The sequence below is a fragment of the Pinus tabuliformis genome, chromosome Q, assembly GCF_031772625.1.
Source record: "Pinus tabuliformis cultivar Carrire ecotype Pingquan chromosome Q, CPIR1, whole genome shotgun sequence".
Lineage (NCBI taxonomy): Eukaryota > Viridiplantae > Streptophyta > Pinopsida > Pinales > Pinaceae > Pinus > Pinus tabuliformis.
The window spans coordinates 651,215,104-651,236,850 of NC_142296.1; the positions used below are offsets into that span (position 1 = coordinate 651,215,104).

A 21,747-nucleotide genomic window follows, 5' to 3' on the forward strand; every position below is an offset into this window, starting at 1 on the left:
TCTAGACCAATGTTGAAAATAAATGGGGCTTATAAATATTGCATCTGGAGTCAACAAATCAAAAAATAAAAATAAAAAAATCTGAACAGCTTAGTTAAAAGTCAGTATGCAGGATGAACAGATCGCTGCAACACTGCAAAGACAATGTAGGAATTAATAAAGTAACATAAATTCAGAGTAATTCTTTCAAAAAATTTCTTTCAATATGCTGTGTTGGTGCAATGTTATTCTACTTTTCAGGAATCAGGGCACAGAATTTGGAAAGAAATAATAATTTATTCAAAAAATAGAGAGAAAGTATTACCCATACCTGAAATGACATTTGAAAGGCAAAGAGTCTATTTCAACGATAAAAGAGATGATCATTAATTGGGAAAAGAGATTCATGAATTCAAAAGTCAACAAAGAGTTTATTGCCCTGACATTTGTATGGAGCAAATCGTACTTCAAACTCACAACGCATAGTGCTTCAAGGAACAGATTCATAATTTTTTTTCAAAAGGTGGAAAAACCTATCAAACTCAGTTTGTCAAACCAATAGTGAGGACAGCCATCTCTGGCTGCTATCCGCGAATGTCAGTTGACACATCACTGTTATCAAAGAAAACCACGCCACCTGAAATAACCCGCTGGTGGTCCGTAAGGGAGCAGGCTTTCACTCCTGCCAGATGCCTCTGGGTCTTGAGCCGTTAACCTGTTTCCTTACGTCCGAGGAAGACGAGCTCTTAGCCAAGCAGAAGCAGTTTTAGGGCATACTCCAGGCCCAACAGATTCATAATTTTATTTAAACATGTCAATCGTATTTGTCTCACAAATTCATAATTTTATTTGAACCTGGCAATCATATTTGCATTTTCAAGAAAACAATTAAAAAAAATGAAAATAAATAAACAGTGCGCTGGTAAATCTGTGTATTTAGAAGACGAAACTTGAAAAAACACTGTGAGGGATTCTCGTTGTCATCATTAATCCATGCGTAAATTTAGTAGTCAAAAACAGAAGAAAAGTCCAAAACAAAAACTTTTGAAAGTGCCTTGCTATTAAAATCCTTGTCTTTTTGCAATAAGTCTATAAGTTTCCCCCAGCGTTAGGACGCTAATTTGGACGCTAAGTTAATTTCAGCGCTATTATTTAGTTTTCCCAAATAGTTTGTTCAACTTGTTATTACCATGGATAAACATGAGTTCCCCGAAAGCAAACAAACCAAAAGAAATATTTAACTTATAACCAATCAACCATGCTGACCCTGTATCCCAACAGACCAATTGAACAAACCAGAAAACTGACCCACAATCCATTAATAAATAAATGTTTCAACTATTCCATCACCAAGAAAGTATACTCACAAAACAATCGGTCAACAAATCAGCATATTTAACCCCAGCCATCAACTAAAGACCCACGAGGTATAAATAAATTAAAATTGCATTGATCAACTAAGAGGTATATGCGTTATGAGCATGCAGACCTTGAAAGCCCAACTACGAACTACAGTCAGACCATCAGTTGCAACTTGTACAAAAGCTGAGGTAACCTTCTAACATTTGGGTCTGTCGCTACGACCATCAACCAATATGAGTTGAATCTATTCAAGTGCAGAGGACGTCTATCCAAGACAAAATTTTTGCCTCTAGTCTCAACAAAGCCAGTAAATGCAGTCACGGATCCCCATTAGCCAAGGACAATTAGAGTTGAAAAGAGAAAAATTGAAGAAACTGAGAGGAACTTTTTGCTTCGTGTTTCCATCACAGACTTGGTGACTAAGATGAATAAGCTGCAATATTTCTATCAATATATGTACAATATAAAAATATGATGTTATTTGTTAATCAAATTTTGCCAAAAGATTAGGCACATTCCTTCTACATGGTGAAAGAGCCTGCCAAAACATGCAGATCTCGAGAAATAAGCAATCGTGGCATTTTAGCGTGAATTCAATATAAAGGTCATCTAATTATTCATGACTTCGGCACATTTTGGTGCCGTTGCAGCAATGACATCTCGAATAAAGCAGATTCCCAGAGAAGTCGGTCGGGTTCAACGTTCTTTAATTCTGGCTTTATATTAACTTTCAGCAACTATAACCAGAAACACGATAATCTTGTTTTGTTGTCATATTGCTTAGTGGGAACGCGATCAGTGACACACAGCTAAAGTCTATAAGTGGATCTGGGTCTACGAGGTTAACCAGCGCGAGAAAATCACTAGATTTTGGAGTTAGAAAATCAAGAAATTATAACTGAGAAGAATCAAGAAAGTTGTTGCAAGTAAATCCTGCTTTTGTGAGAGCATATATATATATATATATCCTACTGTTGTATATAGGTTCAACTGAGATTTAAGCTCTACTTTGGATTTGGCTTTTCAATTAAAATATTTTTATGAATCTTTGATTTTATTTTTCAATAAAATAATATTATTGATAATTATTGTAAACAATAATAAAAAAAATGATAATATGATTTTTCTCCATAAATAAATTAATTAATTAACAAAAAAAAAATGGAGAATATTTTCTTATGAAAGTAATAAATATCAAAAAATAATCAAAATTCTCTACATTTAAATGCCCATAGGCCCTAAGTGTTTGAGCCTTGCTCTTATACCATATGTAACAGCCCAAAGTGAATATAAAATTAAGTTCCTAATTAAAATCAGAATCAACAAATAAGTACATACCTATATTCCCTGTGATCGATGTCTGCCAGATGACAACAAGGTTTTGAGGACGACTCTCCAACCAACCGTAGGCTCAATTGTGCAAGGATTTGCTACAAATGCGCCCCCCCCAACCTTCAATCAACATACGACTGCCAATGCCTCCTAAGTCTTAGAACACCATTCTCCCAAGAGAATGAAAGATAGAAATTCGGAGAGATGGAACGCAGGCATGCCTCTCATCTCCCTCCCATCTATTAAATAAAGCAATATTAAAAAGGAAACCACATGAAAACACCCATTTGTCTACATGCAACTTTCTTTTGATTTTTAATTTTCTTGTTTTATTCCCTTCTTTTTGATAGTTTTCTTTTCTTGTTTTATTTCCTTCCTTTTGATAGTTTCCTTGTTTTATTTATTCTTATCTAGAGCTTTAGTATGGTTATTACTATTTTTATTTTTATTATGTTTCATTTATTTTCATTGTATATATTTTTAATCTTATTTATTATTTAACATTTATGATTTATTATTTTTATTATTATTAAGTGATTTATTTATTATTTATATTATTAATTATTATTTATGTATTATTTATTATTTTTTTATTTATTAATTATTATTATTATATTATTTATTATTTTTATTATTTATTATTGAAGGGAGGGATATTATAGTTCAAGGGTTGTTTCTTCGGGTTGTTCAAAGACAAGTTGACCAAAAATTAACCAAGTATTTTAGAGGTCAATTTCAGCTAGTTTGACCAAGTTTGAGTTTGTTAATCTAGGGTTTGCTGCTGCTGATATAAAATTACAGAATTCAAATTTTGTACTATTTCCCTCTGCTGAACTATTGAAGATAAAAGAAGACTTGATCAAACAAAAGGTTTCCCCGCATTAGGGTTTGTCCCTGGCTAGCCACCACATCTTGTATATCTTGTCTTGGCTTGGTTTCTGTTGATCATTTAATGTTTTATTTGTGTTTTACTTAATATATATGTGATTGCTAATATGTGGCTAATAAGAGGAAAAATAAGTAAACTACTCTAAGCATAAAACATACCATAATTTAACAAAGACATACAGTTTTTAAGAAAATTTTCAATGTGATTTTCTGTCTTTTTAAGAAAAATTTCAATGTGATTTTCTATGTATTTTCATATTATATTAGGCATGAACTCATTTTGATAAATGGTAATGTATATCTATCCCAACCAGGTTTTTTTTGTTTCTATTAATATGAACGTTTTCATCAATACAAAGCTAGATCCATCATAACTCTAGACACAATGAAACAATTTTAACTGACTACTCTATGCAGAGTGATCTTATCTTATACAATTCTTTGTGTTGTATTTGACACAAGCCCGATCTCAACCAAAATGCTATAAAATCACTTTACACTCAAATCTTTATCATTCAGTTTCCTTCGCGTTTATTTTCGTTGTGTTATATTGGCATAGACCCATACCACATATTTTGATCTAGGCGGTAAGCATAATCCACTTCAACCTGAAATGCTTCGAGTGCACTCTACTATCATTTCATTACAATTATAAGGAACATGAAACGCTAAAAACGAACACAACCTCCATTAAGAAACAATAATTGAATCATAACGATCGCGAAATCTGTAAGCAAAATAAATTATGCGAGTAGAGCACACAAAATCGCTTGTTATTGAGAATGATACCATAATATTTCTGCAGCAAACACGAGAACATTCCCCGGAAAGCCCTTGCTATGAATGACACGTAGGGAAAAGAAAACGTGGATTCTTCAATTTGCACTTTCAAACCACCAAACGCAGTGATTCATAAAACGGGTAACTTATGCTCCACCACTTGGGGGTAATGAGAATTTCCATTAGCCACAAGCATGGAGTAACTAAACGCACAGTTATTGGAGTAACTAAACGCACAGTTATTGACATAACATTGATATATGATATATCACAACATATCATTGAAACATAATGTACTGCACAAAAAAAAAAAGTGTGGCCACCAAGAGTGAATTATATATCAAAGCACGCACTTAAAAAAAATGTATTTCATAACATTTTAGTGTGAATTAAATTGAACTTAACAACATTGACCTGTGCCCCCAAGAATGATGTTGCATGATTTCAAAACAATACTTGGTAGCACAAAATGCTATAAGAAATCACAACAACTCAATAATGCATAAAAATATGCATCAGAACTCCAAAAATTAGCTGGGTGAAGTTTTAAAAGTGTCAACGATAATTGAAAATCGAATATATTGTATCAGATCCATCGCATCTCTACAAAATTGACTAAAACCAGCAGTGAAGCAAAACATATATAAAGAGTGCTGTAATTCTGTACCGGCCTAAGTTGTCACTCTCAATTTAAGATGTCACATCTTACTTGAAAACAAAGTCTCGCCTTGTCAAAATACAAGGAATTTATAATTAAACCTCCTTCTCAACATCTTCAAGGACGAGGGCCTTAGCAGGCTTAGCCAGTAAATCAGTGTATTCCTGGAAAGGAGATTTTGAGAACCGGGTCTCCCTCCACAGGTCAGGTGTCAAAAATCCGTAAGTCTTTAAGAGACACTCAAAGGTTGCCTGCAAAGGAATAATAAAATCAACATGGCAATCCATATTCTAATAAACATAATATTACACTATACAGTACATTTAAGAGCAGGTCTATATTTTATAGTCATGTAATAAACAGCATATATACTAACGTGTAATACTGTTTGTTACATGTTAATACTGTAATAAACAACTCTATATTCACGTGAAATACTGTAAGTCGTAATTCATTTAAGAGTGGGTCTATAATTTATTGCGCACTTCGTTATTCAACTATAATTACATTTACTTGAAAAAAAAATAGTTTCAAGGCCTAAACGCAACTTAAATAAATTTTGAGAGATGAGTGAATTCATTGAAAACTGTGATCCAATAAGCCTCCACCAGTATGAGATAGAGCCTGCCTATCTCTGCATTGCATGCACAGTTGAGCCAATGAGCTAGATAAGATTTTACCATTCTGTCTTTCCTAGTAGGATAGGATTGATTTTCATAAGTGTTATTTGGAGCATGGCCCCTGCGACTGAAACCATAATGCAGAGCTTTCAGAAGCAACCAATGAAGGCCTCCTACCAACAGTAAGAACACAGATGCCTAATAAGAATGGAATTAGATTTATGCCCTGAGCCTCACCGGCTCAAAACCAAAATCAGCATATTCATATCCTCTTCAAAACATACACCTACATGCATAAAAGTTGTCACTTGTCTTGACCCCTATAAATGTCTGATAATGTATTACTGTTACAAGCCACAGGTTAGCAAACACTTGAAATCAATTAAATTAAGCAACTTGCCCCATAAGTGTGCCTAAAGTTCTAAACCCTGTGAAATTAATGGTACTTGTGAATGTTGATTCCCATTAGAGTTAGTAAATTTAAAATGATCCTCCTTTGATGAAAACCTTCTAGAACTGTAACTCAGACATGGTGGCAGACTATTCCATTAGTGAACACTTCCAATCATCAAATTAAGCCAATTGACAATGGCATATGCCTAAACCCTGTGAAAATTTAAGGTTCTTGTGAATGTTGAATCCCAGCTAAATTGACAAAAAAACTACTGAGGGAAAAAAAATTAGACCTGGAACCCTGCCAAAGTTGTCAGACCATCCCATCAGCCTGAATTGCTTTTTCAGTGCCATACTTTACAAGATATCTAGTTGATTATTTTATGAACTGATTGATCACCCATCAGTTTCTATACAAATCAAAGCTATATGGGTATTGGCTTATACTGACGATAAGCTACAGTAAAGCCTCAATCGAAATGTGATAATTGAAAGTACCTTATTTGAAAATAGAGGGAGATGTTCCTCAGGTTCAGACTCCAATGTAAGCATTCAAGGGCAAAGCAGTCTAGTATCAGTCTTTCTGGTGGTTCATTAGCGGGTATGTCAATGGATGTTAGAGGAGGCATCCAAGGCTTTTTATCTGCTGATTAAGGGTTTAGTGTCGGGGTTTGCAATCATGGCGAACATTCTGGCAACAATTGAAGAGAATGGGGCCTGTCAAACAGAGATATGATATCACAGCTACCTCATATGTAAAAACCCTGGAGGTACTAAATCACTGGAGGAATGACTTTGGTTTCTCTTACATGAGTCAATAGAACAATGAGAGACACAGATAGGTTGTCTCAGTACCAAAAAATGAGAGTCCTCAACAAAAGGACCTGCAGGTCACAGTGGCACTGGTGGTGCATGATCAGGAGGTAAGCACTGTTTTGTCTCATCTTCAGCGCTTGAAACATGTAGAGTTTTCACATCTCCTGTCAGAGGTGATGGATTCGGGTCCAAAAGAAAATACTGGGAAGGTGAAGAGGGCAACAACATTTCCGGAAAATGTTATCTGTAAAGCTGGTGTTAAGATGAATGTGGAGGAGTTTCCCTTCATTCTGAAGAAATACTAGTTATGCAAAAGAAGAGGCAGCCAAAGCATGTCAAAATGAAGCTGATCATGGGGCAAGATGTGGTGACAGATCAGGTCCAGCTCCATCAGACAACAGCTCTGGCCAAAAAATTTCCATGGTAGATTACTTTTTGAAAAAATTATGAGCATCGGGCTTGGGAGGGGGTATAGAAACAGCAGCTGGTACATGCTCCTATTTTCCATTTTGCTAGTTAGCAGTTGGATTACTTTTATTTTCAGTCAGCCATAATACTATAGAAGGGGAATGGTGCTAGGATAGCTATATTTTGTCCCTTGAGAATTGGAGTCGCTCCACTGTTTGATCCCATACAAGAAAAGGCTGACATCCAGTCTCTATGGGCCAAACATCATTCTGCTCTGCCGAAACTGTGGTCGGAGAGGGCTTTACCATTGATAGACAATAAGTTAGGAAGGATGCTGCATATAGACTGAAAAAAACTCACTTTGAATAGGACCTCTATGGAAAAGATGTGTGGAGATGAATCCGGGGGATGGGTTGCTAGATGGTATTGATATACAAGTGAGGAATAAATCTTGCGATCATGAGAATGATAACGTGAAATTCCCTTTCTGGTGCTCCATTGTCATATGTATGTACTATTGACATCTCAGAAGAACACGCCCCATAAGTGTGGAAGAGCAGATGGAAGCTAAGGATCAAGCAAACATTCAGTTTGAGGGTGTTAAAGGAAATATGGACAGAAAGCCATCCTCAAAAGGTGAGTTAATCTCCCAGGAACCCTCTTCCCCTGTTTTTGATAAGATTTTACAAGAAATAGCTAGTCCCCAAAATTAGTTGTTAGAGAGATAGAGTCGAAGGAGAGAAGGGAAAGGAGGAGTACAAGAAGGGACATCCTCCTCTGTCAAGAATAAATCTCTAATTTTTTGGATGCGATCAAAATAAAAGAACCTTATAGAAGAAGAGAGCAACTCAGGATGCCCCTCCTCTAGTGGTCTTATACCCTATAAAAGAGTTGAAGGATGTAAATGATGTAGATAATATTATAGGAGGCCAAAATACCCCTCTTAAAGTGTTAGCAAAGAAGAAGGGTTTTAAGGCTAAAATATCCCAGGAGAATCTACCTCTCATTTGAAGTTGAAGTGAGGGTGAAAAAGTCAATTCCCACAAAGAAAGAAATGGAATCCACTAATTGCCTTAGTTCTATGTACTCTTCTAATGATGAATTTGTTCTGGATTTAAATAAGAAATATCACCTAAGATTGACCAAGAAGAAGAAGATAGCAATAAAAAAAGAGGGAGTGGTGAGTGGTATTGGCATGAATCATAGTTGAAGCTACAGGGAACCTAATAGGAAATCCTATCTTTCTGATGCAATGAAACAAGCTGACAAAGAGGTGACATCAGGTAAACAAATGACAATTCAAAGGGCCCTTAAAACAGGCAAAACCCAATCAAATGTTACAAAATGATTGTTTTCTCTTAATAATACAAGGGAATTGGAGAGTGCCCTCAAAAGGAATTCTTAGAGGTTAGTTGCAGCTAATAATCCAGAGATGTTGATTCAAGAATCAATCATGGAGAACAATAGAATAATAGGTTAAAAGATTTTTATTGTATATCCTAACTTGGAGGAATTCTAAAGCTCTGAATTCTGTAAGGAAATCTGGGGGTATAGTGATTGGCTGGATAAGACCCAAGGAATTGTTCCATTCAGAGTTAGACAAGTCTTTAATTTTATCAATGTCTATGATCCCTTCATGGCAAAGGAAGTTTTCCAGGGCTCTTTCTTTGAGAGTTTGGATTTACAGAAGGATGATGCGATAGTGAGAGAAGACGTAAATTCTATCTCGAGCGAGGCGAGGTATAGGAGAAGAAGCTGGAAGAATGGATCCTCTGGCGGATTTCCTGCTTCAAAAGATTAATGTTGTTGGGCTCTGTGATCTGGAGCCTTTCGTCTTTAAGTCGACATGACGGAACAACAGGGCTAGGGATGTGCTACCTCCAAAATATTAAAGAGGTTCCTAGTTGCAAAGCAAATTGTTTTAGCATGGAAAGCATCATTTCTTGGATATGTGATGGGGGCTACATCAGATCATGTTCCTTTCTTTATGCATGTGAGAGTCTGTTCCAAAACCCCCTGATCCTTTCAAATTCAACTCACACTGGCTTAAGGATGTTAGGTTCGAGGTGATGGTTCACTAATCACAATGAATGGAAAAGTCTTGTAGCCAGCGGGAGAGCTCTGAAATGTATCGATTTAGTGATAATCTTTAAGAGAATCAAAAAGATTGCCCTTGAATGGGCAAAGGAAAAAAAATAAGGATTTTCAAGATTGGATTTGGAATTTAGAAGAACATATAGCAAAGATCTTTAACTCTGGCATCTTCAATGAAGCAGAGACGAGAAATTTACAACAGAAGGAATTTTCTAAAATAGAGCTCTTACATTGCAAAGAAGCAAAATGGAAACCAAAAGTTAGAGCAACTTGGATGGTATCAAGTGTAAAAACACCCATTATTTTCCAAATTACGCTAAAATGAGGGAAAATATAAACGCAATCCGAAGTATAACAAATGAAAGTAGCGAGAAAGTGAACACTTTCAGGGATATGGCAGAGGTAAGAATCAATCACTTCAAGGAACCCCCTTGTTCCAAAATTGCAAAGATGGTTCAAAAGACAGCCTTCATTCCAGGTTTTGTCACCCAGCATCATAACAAGGCTCTTATAAAGGAGGTCGCAATGGAAAATTACAAGTTTTTATTGAATCTTTCCAGAAAGATAAGAGCCCATGCCTTCAGGAACCCAGACACTCTGGCAAGGTTCTGGCGGCGATCAATTCTACTTTCTTAGCATTGATATCAAAGAAAGATGTACCTCAGTCCTATGACGATCTTATGCCTATTGCTCTGTGTAATTATGTGCATTAAATAATTTCTACAATCACTTCTATAAGACTCAAGCCTGTGTTGTCAGCTGGTATCTCAGGTTAGAAATTTAGATTTCTAGATTGTAAACATACTCATGAAGCTATAATCATTGCTACGAAATGTTTACACTCTATAAAGGTAAAGAAGAGGTCTTCCTTTATCATAAAATTAGATTTACTTGAGGCACCTGATAAGGTTAATGCGTCTTAGAAGGTTGATGATGTTACATGTTGGCTTCTCATGTGAATTTGTTAAGTTGGTGGAAGGATATTACTCATATGTTTCTTTCTCCTTGTTGATGATTGGCTCTGCTTCACCTATCTTACAGTACACCAAATGTCTGAGACAGTGCTGCCCACGCTCACCATTTCAATTAAATCTTAGTGATGGTTGAAAAGTTTCGAAGAATTTGTAGCTGTTCCACTTATCGTAAGTTGGACTCTATGGAGAACAAGGAATGAGATGCGCTATTAAGGGGGGATAACCCCCTTAAAGGTCTTCTCTAAAATCAACTACGCTTTTGATGGTTACAGGAAAGAGATTTTGTGAGGGCTTAAAAGAAAATTGATGGGTGAGTTGTATTTTTATATATCTCTATGTTCCATTCCTTCTACTCTCGTGGGTTAGGGCATGGTACAAATAACATGGTGGAGGTAAAGTTTCTCCTTATGCTTCTAGAGATTGTTCTGGAAAGGGGCCTTCAAGGGGTTCCAATCTTTAGGGATTCCCAGCTAGCTGGGGGTAGATTAGGGGTCAAGGAGCTTTTGAGTTGGATGCAGTGTTGCAGGAAGCGCCCCCCCCCGGATCCTAGGCCGGAATCGCGTCCCGTACGAAAGCGTTCCGGAATCGTCAAAGGAAGCGCGATTCCGTTTTTTCCGAAGCGCGATTCCGCAATTTTGGAGCGATTCCTGGTTTTTGAAGCTTGTGGTTTATGCCTAAATCCTGATTTAGATCTGCATGACAAGGCTTGTTAGAACTCTAAACGATCCCTGCAATAAAAGAGGCTTGAAAGCCTTAGAGAGAGCTTTGAGTTCATGGTAATGAGAGGAAAAGAGGCTTTCAGTTCTGCTGAAACTCACAAAGGGTAGTCCTCAAAAATCCTTCCAAAATTTGTAATCTAAACCCTGCAAAACAAATGAGGATTAGTTGAAAATTTGATGCATGAGAGAGAGGTCAATCTAGACTTACAAACTAGCACAGAAAATTAATTAAAGTTTAATTTTAAATTTTGTTTCAATTTCTGGGTAAATTTCTTAAGGTTTTAGATCTGTAAATTTGTTTATAGAAACCCCTCCTTCAATCTGGCTTTTCACACCAGTGGACAGAGGCTCCTCTCGAGCTCATGACTTTGAGGAAAAGGGCTGAAGATTTTGGTGCTTTCTTTCAGAAAAAGAATTGCAAATGAACCAGACCCGCGGAATCAATTTCTTTGCCCCAATATTTGATAAAAAATCCCTGCAAACAAAAACAATTTAATTCTCTACAAAATTACCAGGGGTTATTGGATATAAAATTATGGCAAGAGGGATAAGCCTTGAAAGCTTGCAGCCGTGAATAAAATATTCGACAAATTTCTGAACCACAAGATTAATACCAAAACCTTTCAAAAATTTTGATCTCAACCTAAAAATGAACAAGAAGAGTATATAAAAAAAATTAAATTTATAAGTGTCAAGGGAGGGATGGATTTGGGTGTTGCTTCCCAAATGGCAGATGAAAGACAGGTGTATTTAGTAGACGCAGAAATATGCATGTTTTCATGTCTTCTACAATTAATTTGGTATTTGGGATGTTTGTTTTGAGTATAAATGCAAAAAAATATAAAAATATATATATATATAGCAGACGCTTCCGCGGACGCTTCGCTTCCTAGATTTTTGGAAAATGACGCTTCCGCGCTCCGCGCTTCCGCTTCGCTCCCGCTTCGTGCAACTATGGTTGGATGGTAAGTTTTTCATGCAGTCATAATTTAAAAGAAGAATATGAGATCACAAATGGAATGTCAAAGCAGTCAATGAATACTCTAATCGAACCTACTGCAAATCACTGAGTATGGAGACAATGAAAAGGATGGTCTCTGTTCTATCTGCTAGGCAAATCTTTATCTGATGATTGTTCTTCGTTACTGGACAACTTTTTGTCATTTATTTCATGCAATGATGTCTCTGTGGTCAAAAAAGGCCTAGCAAATTGCCTTCACTCTATTTGAAATCTTTATGAGACCAATTGCAGTTCAAAAACAATTGGACACTAATTCCCTAGGAATTTAGGGAATTAAAGCTAAATTCTTAGCTTTGTGACACTGGACCTACATTAGGAGGGTTCTTATTGCTTTTGGGTTGAACAGGGTGTTTTCTGTTCCGGCAGGCGCGGGCGCATCAGATTCCGAGAGCAAGATTAATGAAAATGGCCGTGATGAGATCCGGAAGCTCGCGGAACAGCAGCAGGGAACGGCTTGAGTGCCGATATGGAAGCCGATATGCAGGACGGAGTTCGCGAGGGAGGTTAGGTATTCGTTTCCTGCACAAAACGAAAACGGAACAAAACTCGCGAACTCCGTCCTGCATATCGGCTTCCATATCGGCACTCAAGCTGTTCCCTGCTGCTGTTCCGCGAGCTTCCGGATCTCATCACGGCCATTTTCATTAATCTTGCTCTCGGAATCTGATGCGCCCGCGCCTGCCGGAACAGAAAACACCCTGTTCAACCCAAAAGCAATAAGAACCCTCCTAATGTAGGTCCAGTGTCACAAAGCTAAGAATTTAGCTTTAATTCCCTAAATTCCTAGGGAATTAGTGTCCAATTGTTTTTGAACTGCAATTGGTCTCATAAAGATTTCAAATAGAGTGAAGGCAATTTGCTAGGCCTTTTTTGACCACAGAGACATCATTGCATGAAATAAATGACAAAAAGTTGTCCAGTAACGAAGAACAATCATCAGATAAAGATTTGCCTAGCAGATAGAACAGAGACCATCCTTTTCATTGTCTCCATACTCAGTGATTTGCAGTAGGTTCGATTAGAGTATTCATTGACTGCTTTGACATTCCATTTGTGATCTCATATTCTTCTTTTAAATTATGACTGCATGAAAAACTTACCATCCAACCATAGTTGCACGAAGCGGGAGCGAAGCGGAAGCGCAGAGCGCGGAAGCGTCATTTTCCAAAAATCTAGGAAGCGAAGCGTCCGCGGAAGCGTCTGCTATATATATATATATATATATATATTTATATATATTTTTTGCATTTATACTCAAAATGGCCGTGATGAGATCCGGAAGCTCGCGGAACAGCAGCAGGGAACAGCTTGAGTGCCGATATGGAAGCCGATATGCAGGACGGAGTTCGCGAGGGAGGTTAGGTATTCGTTTCCTGCACAAACACGAAAACGGAGTACAAAACAAAAACGGAGTACAAATCTTTATCTGATGATTGTTCTTCGTTACTAGACAACTTTTTGTCATTTATTTCATGCAATGATGTCTTTGTGGTCAAAAAAGGCCTAGCAAATTGCCTTCACTCTATTTGAAATCTTTATGAGACCAATTGCAGTTCAAAAACAATTGGACACTAATTCCCTAGAATTAAAGCTAAATTCTTAGCTTTAATAAAAAAATATTTGGGAGTTGTAATAAAAAAATATTAGGTGAATTTGACGAATAGATTCTAACTTTGCCATGGCTACAGGTATTCGTCGTCCTTTTCTTTCTGGCGCTGACATCTGGCCAACGACACCTGGCAAACACATGGTTCACTCCTTTTGATTATCCTTAGATGTCATGGCACTATTGTCCGTCAAGAAGATCCTAAGAAATGAGTTCAAGGGACATATATTAATTATTATGAGATATATCAAGTTCCCTAAATCTCATAATAATTAACTATTATTTATTTTATTATTTATATATATATAATAAAATATATAACATTTCAAAATTAAATTGTATATTATATTTAATTTGAAATGTGTTTGCTTTATAAAATTTTAATTAATAATTCATTAATTTAAATAATTTTATATAAAAAATTAATGACTAAATTTATGATTGAATTTAAAAATATTACAAATTAATGACTGAATTAATTTAGTTATTAATTAATGACTAAATTAATGACTGAATTTATGATTGATGTCAAAGAACCCTAACTACCTTCATTTTAGGGTTCTCATACTTATCATTCAATCATAAAACTCATATTATAATATCAGCTTGATTGATATTATAATCCTAAAATAATCTCATATTATAAATCCAATTATGAGAATATTATTGGATAAGCTTTGACCATAATAGTGATGATATTTTAATATTTACACTATTATTTTATAATATTATATATCTGTTTTATAATATTCTATAATAAAACAGATATAATATTTATTTTAATATTATATATTAAAATAAATATAGTTGTCATTATATTTTAATATTATATATCTGTTTTATTGGATAAGTTTGTCATGCTTCAAGAAATATATATCTGACATCTGGCCAACGACACCTGGCAAACACATGGTTCACTCCTTTTGATTATCCTTAGATGTCATGGCACTATTGTCCGTCAAGGGGATCCTAAGAATTAAAGCTAAATTCTTAGCTAATATTTGGGAGTTGTAATAAAAAAATATTAGGTGAATTTGACGAATAGATTCTAACTTTGCCATGGCTACAGGTATTCGTCGTCCTTTTCTTTCTGGCGCTGACATCTGGCCAACGACACCTGGCAAACACATGGTTCACTCCTTTTGATTATCCTTAGATGTCATGGCACTATTGTCCGTCAAGGGGATCCTAAGAAATGAGTTCAAAAACAATTATATTTCAATTGTTAGGAGAGTTGTAGGGCTCGAAGTACTTTCTCTTAAGAACAGATATTTAGATAACTGGTCACTGGAGACAGTCCTTTTTTTTTGGTTAAAGTGTCCTCAAACATGTGAAAAATTGTAATTTCACCATTTATACTTGACATAAAGGAAATACATCACATGAAATGAATTATACATCAGAGGTCATCATACATCATTAGAAGTCTCAATGATCATGTGTAAAGTTCGATGTATTTTTTCATGATTAACAGAATCAAAAGCTGGGAAGAAAACAAAAAAAAGACTTGACTGTTATTCGTTTTCTGTCCTCTACTGCTAAAGTCCTCTCCAATCAAACCTTAATACGAGAACTCCATCTTGATCTTTGGAATAACAGTTTGCATGAGCACCAATTTTGGGATGGCGTTTGTAGTGAAGAACTCCACCTCCCCTGGATGATATGTCATAGAGTGTGGAGCAGATTTGCCTCAGTGCTCATTGAAAAAATTGTGAAAAAAGCTCTTCCAATACTAGATCAAGGACCATAGCCACTTTATCCAGATTTTATGGCAACATATGGAAACTTGTCTATGCTCTCAAAAAAAAAAATTGTCGTTATGGTGTGAATGTCCTTTGTTATTGTACCTGGATTTTTTTTGGTGAATTAACATTGGGCAGCATGCTTACCAAGGACTCTATTGCTAGAGGGCTTTTGAATTCCGATTATGAACTAGTGAGACATGGGGTTTAGATGGCGTGATGACCCTATGAGGGAATTATATGGGGTTGAATGTATATGTAATAGGGGTCACCCTAATAGGAGGCCCACATGTGCAGCAGGTGAACATATGTATATGTAGAAGCCAATATTTGTTAGACATGTCACATGGACATATTTGAATATATGGATGTTATTTGGAGGAGGTTATTCTAATCGATAAGGAGTAATTATGTCACTAATGTGTTACTTTGGGAGTCGTGGTCCATGCTCACATCTTTGTACATTGCGTGTTGAAAATTGTAGCTCGGGCAGGTACTTCCGCAAAGGGCTTGTGTCCAGGGATGCAAAAGCCGCCCATATTCTCCTTAGACCACTTGCTCAAGTATGACCAAGTTGCTCATGTAACTTAGCCCTGGTCTAACTTGAGAAAAAGCTCATATTAGTATGCTAGCTTTTGAGCTAAAAGAAACTTAGGAAAGATCTAATCTTGGCCATTAATCACTTTGACATTAGGGTTAGGGTTAGGAATTTAGCTCAATGTAAAGTATTAAATGCAAGGCTATGGAGAGGGAGAAGTCATGCCATATAACAACGCTGGCCTCAAGAAGACGAGTGTGATAATCCAAAGTGCCAAGTCCGAGGGAGTGTAGAGGATGGGGATCTAGATCTACAGAGAAGATCAAGCATTGACTTAGGGCAAATCTGTTGGATAAGGTGTAGCTTTATTTGTATTCTACATTTTCTCAGCTGGGCCATTATCCCAAGGCAGGAGTCCAAGTAGGCTTTGAGCAATTGTTAATGATGAACTGATTTGATTGGGCAAAATTTGTTTGTGTCATTGTGATTGAGATCGTTATATTTGTTTCCACTAAAATTTGTTGTGTTAAGAACCTAGTTGTGCATTTAAATCAGTAGATCAATTTTTTTGCTAATAATTTAAGTGTTGGGTTCTAGGCTCACAAGAAAATCTAACATGGTATTTTTTTTGCAGAAAACTCCGAGTAAACTAGTCTCAAAATCTAAGTGTCAAGTTTGTACTAGATCGGCGGGGCCAAGTTAGGCCACGATCATACGAGAGGAAATTTTTTTAAGGGGGGAAAGTAAATTAGCCAAACGACTGAAGAAAAGATTGGACCCCAAGAAAAGACTAGTGACAATACTTGTAGAAAATCCACGAAAATTTAGCTCTACTTGAATGAACAAATCTAAAACTAACTTGTAACCCAAGACACACAATTTTTTCTACTTAATTTGCATCAAAATCATAACAGAAATAAGCAAAGTCACACAGTAGCAAACACAATATTTTTCTAGAGAAACCAACTGGTAAAACCCTCAGAGTAGAGATCTGTCACTCGGGAGGTACTCCAAGCACTAGGCTTGAGGGTTATGGAGGAATGGCACACAAAATTGACTTGTGGGCTTAGAACCCATGCATGTGGGCTTTGCGCCTGAGCATATGGCAGTGAATCCATGAGGATATTTCTACATGTGATAATTTGAGTTGATAGAGGACTCTAAGATTAACTAGACGCAATGAAAATCACTCGAATCTAAGTTGTAGAAGTGAAGATATGGGCTTGTGGCATAAAGGACAAGTCGGCCTTCGCTTGTAGAGGTGCCCTTTAGGGCTAGACGTTGCCACATGAGACTTATATAAAAGGACGTGAGTTAGTCCTCATTTGAGCACATTCAAGGAGCATTTCACATCAAGATACCTCTGCGATTTGGGGTGGATCTGAGGCAAGGAAATTTGTAGCAGGAAGTCGAGTTGGGAGAAGGTTTATCTATGTGTTTGAGTGTAATCTCTTGGCAGATTACGCCGCAGCTCTAAGGCAACCAGCGAGGAGGTTGAGGGGAGATTCCTGGACAAATCTGAGGTGGATTACCCTGCAGACCATAACTCAAATTTGAGGTTAGTTCTAGGTTTTTTTGTGCATGATTTTGTGTCGTATACCTTTGTTCACAAGGGCCGCAGAGAGGGCTGCTACAACAGCTTGTTTGGAGGACTGTTAGGAGGAGCTGAGAGGGCTACGAAGGCTCCTCTCTCTCCTCTCTCTAGGTCGCAATCATCTCTAGGAGCAACGAGGGAAAACAGGGATATTCTCCATGTGTGTTGGTGAGTTGATTTACAATGTTGATGTGGACAGAACGCTTGGAGTCTGATCTGAGTGTTGTAGGAAGCCTTGTGGAGGTGCCTAAGGCCTACAACATCACCTTGGATACATAGGTATCTACAGTTGAAGTAAGTGGCCTGTATGAAGAAGATTGGGGCACTAGTATAGGTTTGTTGGTGTGCCCTAACCAGACTAGTACACGCACAAATCCCAAGGCAAGAGGCAACAGAGTGAGTTGTAGATATCTTCTTGTTGATGGTTGGATGCTAGTGGATGAGGCCCTAGTTAGAACAATTGGTATTAGACATCTTGTGGTTAGTGGAGGGCAACAAGTAGGTGTCCAAAGTAGCCCTTGAACAGTTGACAGGAAGGACTTTGGACAGTTGTGAGTTGGGTGAAGTTTTGGGAACCTAAGTAGCTCTTTGATGGACTAAGGAGGCTACTAGAGGAGGCAAATTGGTGCTCAAGGTTTGGCTAGCTAGAGAAACGGATTGTTGGAGCCTGTGTTCATCATTGGAGAAGTGACATTTGATGGTGATAGGTGGCAACCCCCCTGCCCTATGTTAGTCTTCATCAAAGCAGCACAAGGAGACTATAGTGGGCTGAAGTCCCTGAGTAGCTGAGAAGCAACAATGGGCAGATGAGAATTGTTCACACCTGTGTTCATCACTGAAGAAGCGACACTTGATGGTGATAGTTGGCAACCCTCCTGCCCTATGTTAGTCTTCATAAAAGCAGCGCAGGAAGACTATAGTGGGTTGAAGTCCCTTAGTAGTTGAGGAGCGGCAGTGGGCAGATGAGAGTTGTTCACAAATGGAGTTGTGAACAACTCGACAAGAGTCTCAATGTGTCGATGTGTTGATGGACGAATAGTCAATGTGAGAGCAGATTGGTGAGCCGAGGTTAAGTGGTCAAATGGACTTGGATTATTGATAGATGTAGTGATACAGATCGAGAGTCAAAGGATCCCGCAGGTACAAGGTACAACCAAGAGGAGTTGTGGTTGCATGCTACATCAGCCAGATGGTGAGAGTATCTTGTTGAGGATAGATTGGTTGTTGATTAGCTGACACCAAACCCTAGTTTTGTATCTTTGTATCACTGGATGTATGAGGGCCATTATCCTTGGTACAGGAGCCCTAGACTATTGTATTATATCAATTGGATGACTATTGTATTATATCAATTGGATTAATATAACGAAGATTGGGTTATTGTACGAAATTGTATAAAAAGTTGTGTATATTTTGTGGACTAGTAGATTTACTGTTGTATATTGTTCCATTGTGCAAAGCAGCTTCGTTGTGATTCTTGGTTTGGTTTGGTGGCGTCAGTGACTTAACATTATATCCTAGAATTAGGATCATGGAAAAACAACACTCTACTAGCTGTAAAAATTTTATTGACAAAAATCTGAACATATAGAGTTTATTACAAGGCAAATTCTTTCTCTAGAGAACAAACTCGCTCTCCCTGCTAGTACATAGCTCAAAACTCCCTTGCAAACCAAAGCTCAAAAAATCAAAATTAAAATAAATAAATACCTTCACGAAATTTCCTAACGTCTTGGTGGACCCTCGAGAGGAGGTGAACACATCTTCAATCCCAGCAAACTGCAGAACCTTCTTGGGCACACGCGCGGCCACTATCCCGGCACCTCTAGGCGCTGGCACCATTCTGACGGTAACAGAGCCGCACTTCCCTGTGACCTTAACAGGCACAGTATGTGGCTTCCCAATCTTGTTACCCCAGTAACCTCTCCTCACGGGAATAACCGAAAGCTTCGCCAAAATAATGGCTCCGCGGATGGCCGTGGCCACCTCCTTGCTGCACTTGACCCCAAGCCCTACGTGACCATTGCCGTCACCCACAACAACGAATGCTTTGAATCGAGTCCTCTGCCCGGCCCTCGTCTGCTTCTGCACAGGCATGATCTTCATAACCTCATCCTTCAGCTGAGGACCCAGCATGGCCTCCACAATCTGGTGCTCCTTCACAGCCAACGAGAAAAGATAGATTTGCTCGAGGGAACGGATTTTCCCTTCTTTTACCAGGCGGCCAAGCTTCGTCACGGGCACCCATTTTTCTTCTTCGTCTCTTCGGGCTCCTCGCCGGCCGCCGCGACGGTCCCCGCGACCTCTGTCACCTCGGCCTCGGCCAAATCCGCGTCCGAATCCACCTCCCCTGTCCCCTCCGCGTCCTCCCCTTTCCGCCATTCTGATAATCTGCAAAACCCTAGAAACCCTCAGCCCTAGCAGAAAACCCTTGGAACACTTAACCCTGGCAGAATAAATAGTAAGGAAAATAATGCCAATAATTGGCCCTAATACACTATTTTTCCCTTTCTCAAAAAAAGACAAAAAAACAAAAACCTTAAGTCCACAAAAGGTTATTCGCTCTATGTTCCCTAAATTATTATTCCATGCATGTTGTCCAATTATAGTTAAGGGATAAATGCTAAGCTTGTCTTTAGATGTTATTAGCATGCATATGTATACGTGGAAAGTATTACTAGAGTTGATTTTGCTATGAAGCTCATCTCTTTTTCCTAACAATTATCTGTTTTTTTTCTTTCTTCATTTTAAAGAGGGTTTACAATGAGAGTAAGTAAAGTGGATTTCATTATAAAATTTTGACTAATTAGCATTAACTAAGAAACTTATAACTTAATAATGGTTAAAATTTCTAAAGATATACTAGGGTTTTTGAAAATGTAACTAGTTTCAATCTTCATAATTATTTTACTCATTCCAATATGTATCCTATGTAACGAACCAAAAAAGAAAATAAAAAGTTATTATTTTTAAAGCATGGGTTTCATGCTCATTATTGATGGTCTTCTAGGTAAAAGCATGTTCTTCATGATTCTAGGGTTTGTTACGTCTTAAAATTATTGTCATGAATCAAAGGAGTCAACATCATGTTTATAAGACCCTGTCAGGCAAAATGTACATCGAAAAATATTTTATTTTGAGTATAAAAAGTCCTCGAAGCTCCAAAAATACAAATCGGCCTAAAGGACAGAATTCGACCCCTTGGAAAGGTTATATCACGAAGCAGTTCAACCTCATTTAGCACTCACTCACTCAAGAAGTTTGATCTCAAGAAAAAGTTTGATATATAGCTAGAAGACAAGAAAACAAGAAAAATGAAGGTCTAGAAGAGGAAAGGAGGACGAAAAACTTGTTTTTGGGCTATCTCACTCCCATGCGTGCGAAAGTCTAGGGTTTCTATAGCTACGAAAGAGGCCAAAATTGCATATCCGATCTGCAATATGACGAAGTGCAGTGTCCTGTTGCAGGGAGGAAGAATTACCCTAAAGTTGCCTCATTGACCCTGGTTGGAGCTATCTTGCTCAAGGAAGGTCTCCAAAGGAGGTTGGGTTAGGGTTTCTAAAGCAGTCTCAAGGGCCGAAGTTGTAGGTCGAAGAAGCAATATTGAAGCTGGGAGGTCAAAGTTGCAGTTTGAAGTTCGTTGGTGATGGATCAAAGAAAGACTTGTTAGAAGGGTTGACTTGGTACTTGGAGAAGGACTTGGTCTAGAACATGGGTCTTTGTGTCTCATTTGAAGCCAAAATAAACAAATTATTAAAATAAATTAATAAACATATCAATAAAGAATAATTATTAAAATTAATTAATTTATCAATATTCTTTTAATTAATTAATTAAACTAATTAATTTATAATAAGTAATAAACCAATTTAAAAAAAAATTAATTAAAACATTAAAGCAAATTAATAAACATAATTAGGAATTATATAAATAATAAAATTAATTAAGTTATCCATTTATCCTATTAATCAATTAATTTATCATTTAAATAATAATAATAATGATAATAATAAATAAAATTAATTAAATAAATAAATAAAGTAGAAACCAGTAAAATAATAGCCGGCCTATTTTCTTACATATTTTCTTTAATATCCTATATATATAACCTAAATTCTAGCTCTTGGATACATCATTAAGATCTGAAAATACCTATTGACGCATCCCCTGATGATGGACTCACTTAGTAGTCCGAAACGTTGGGTTCACAAAACTCTATAACA

The 21,747-nt window shown here is 37.1% G+C and overlaps 1 protein-coding gene across 2 annotated transcripts; it reads right to left on the bottom strand.

The window, feature by feature from the left end:
• Nucleotides 1-4,880: 4,880 nt before the first annotated feature.
• Nucleotides 4,881-19,970, bottom strand: LOC149221189 (uncharacterized). 2 transcript variants are annotated; one of them, XM_089385024.1, is made up of 2 exons: nt 19,235-19,970; nt 4,881-5,250 (listed from the first exon to the last, which is right to left on the bottom strand). In XM_089385024.1, the coding sequence occupies exons 1-2, from the start codon at nt 19,904-19,906 to the stop codon at nt 5,095-5,097; spliced, it is 828 nt and encodes a 275-aa protein (XP_089241150.1). In that variant the 5' UTR covers nt 19,907-19,970; the 3' UTR covers nt 4,881-5,094. The 2 variants fall into 2 exon arrangements, with proteins under 2 accessions (XP_089241150.1, XP_089241151.1); XM_089385025.1 differs by having other exon boundaries at nt 5,222-5,792.
• Between the last annotated feature and the right edge of the window lie 1,777 nt (nt 19,971-21,747).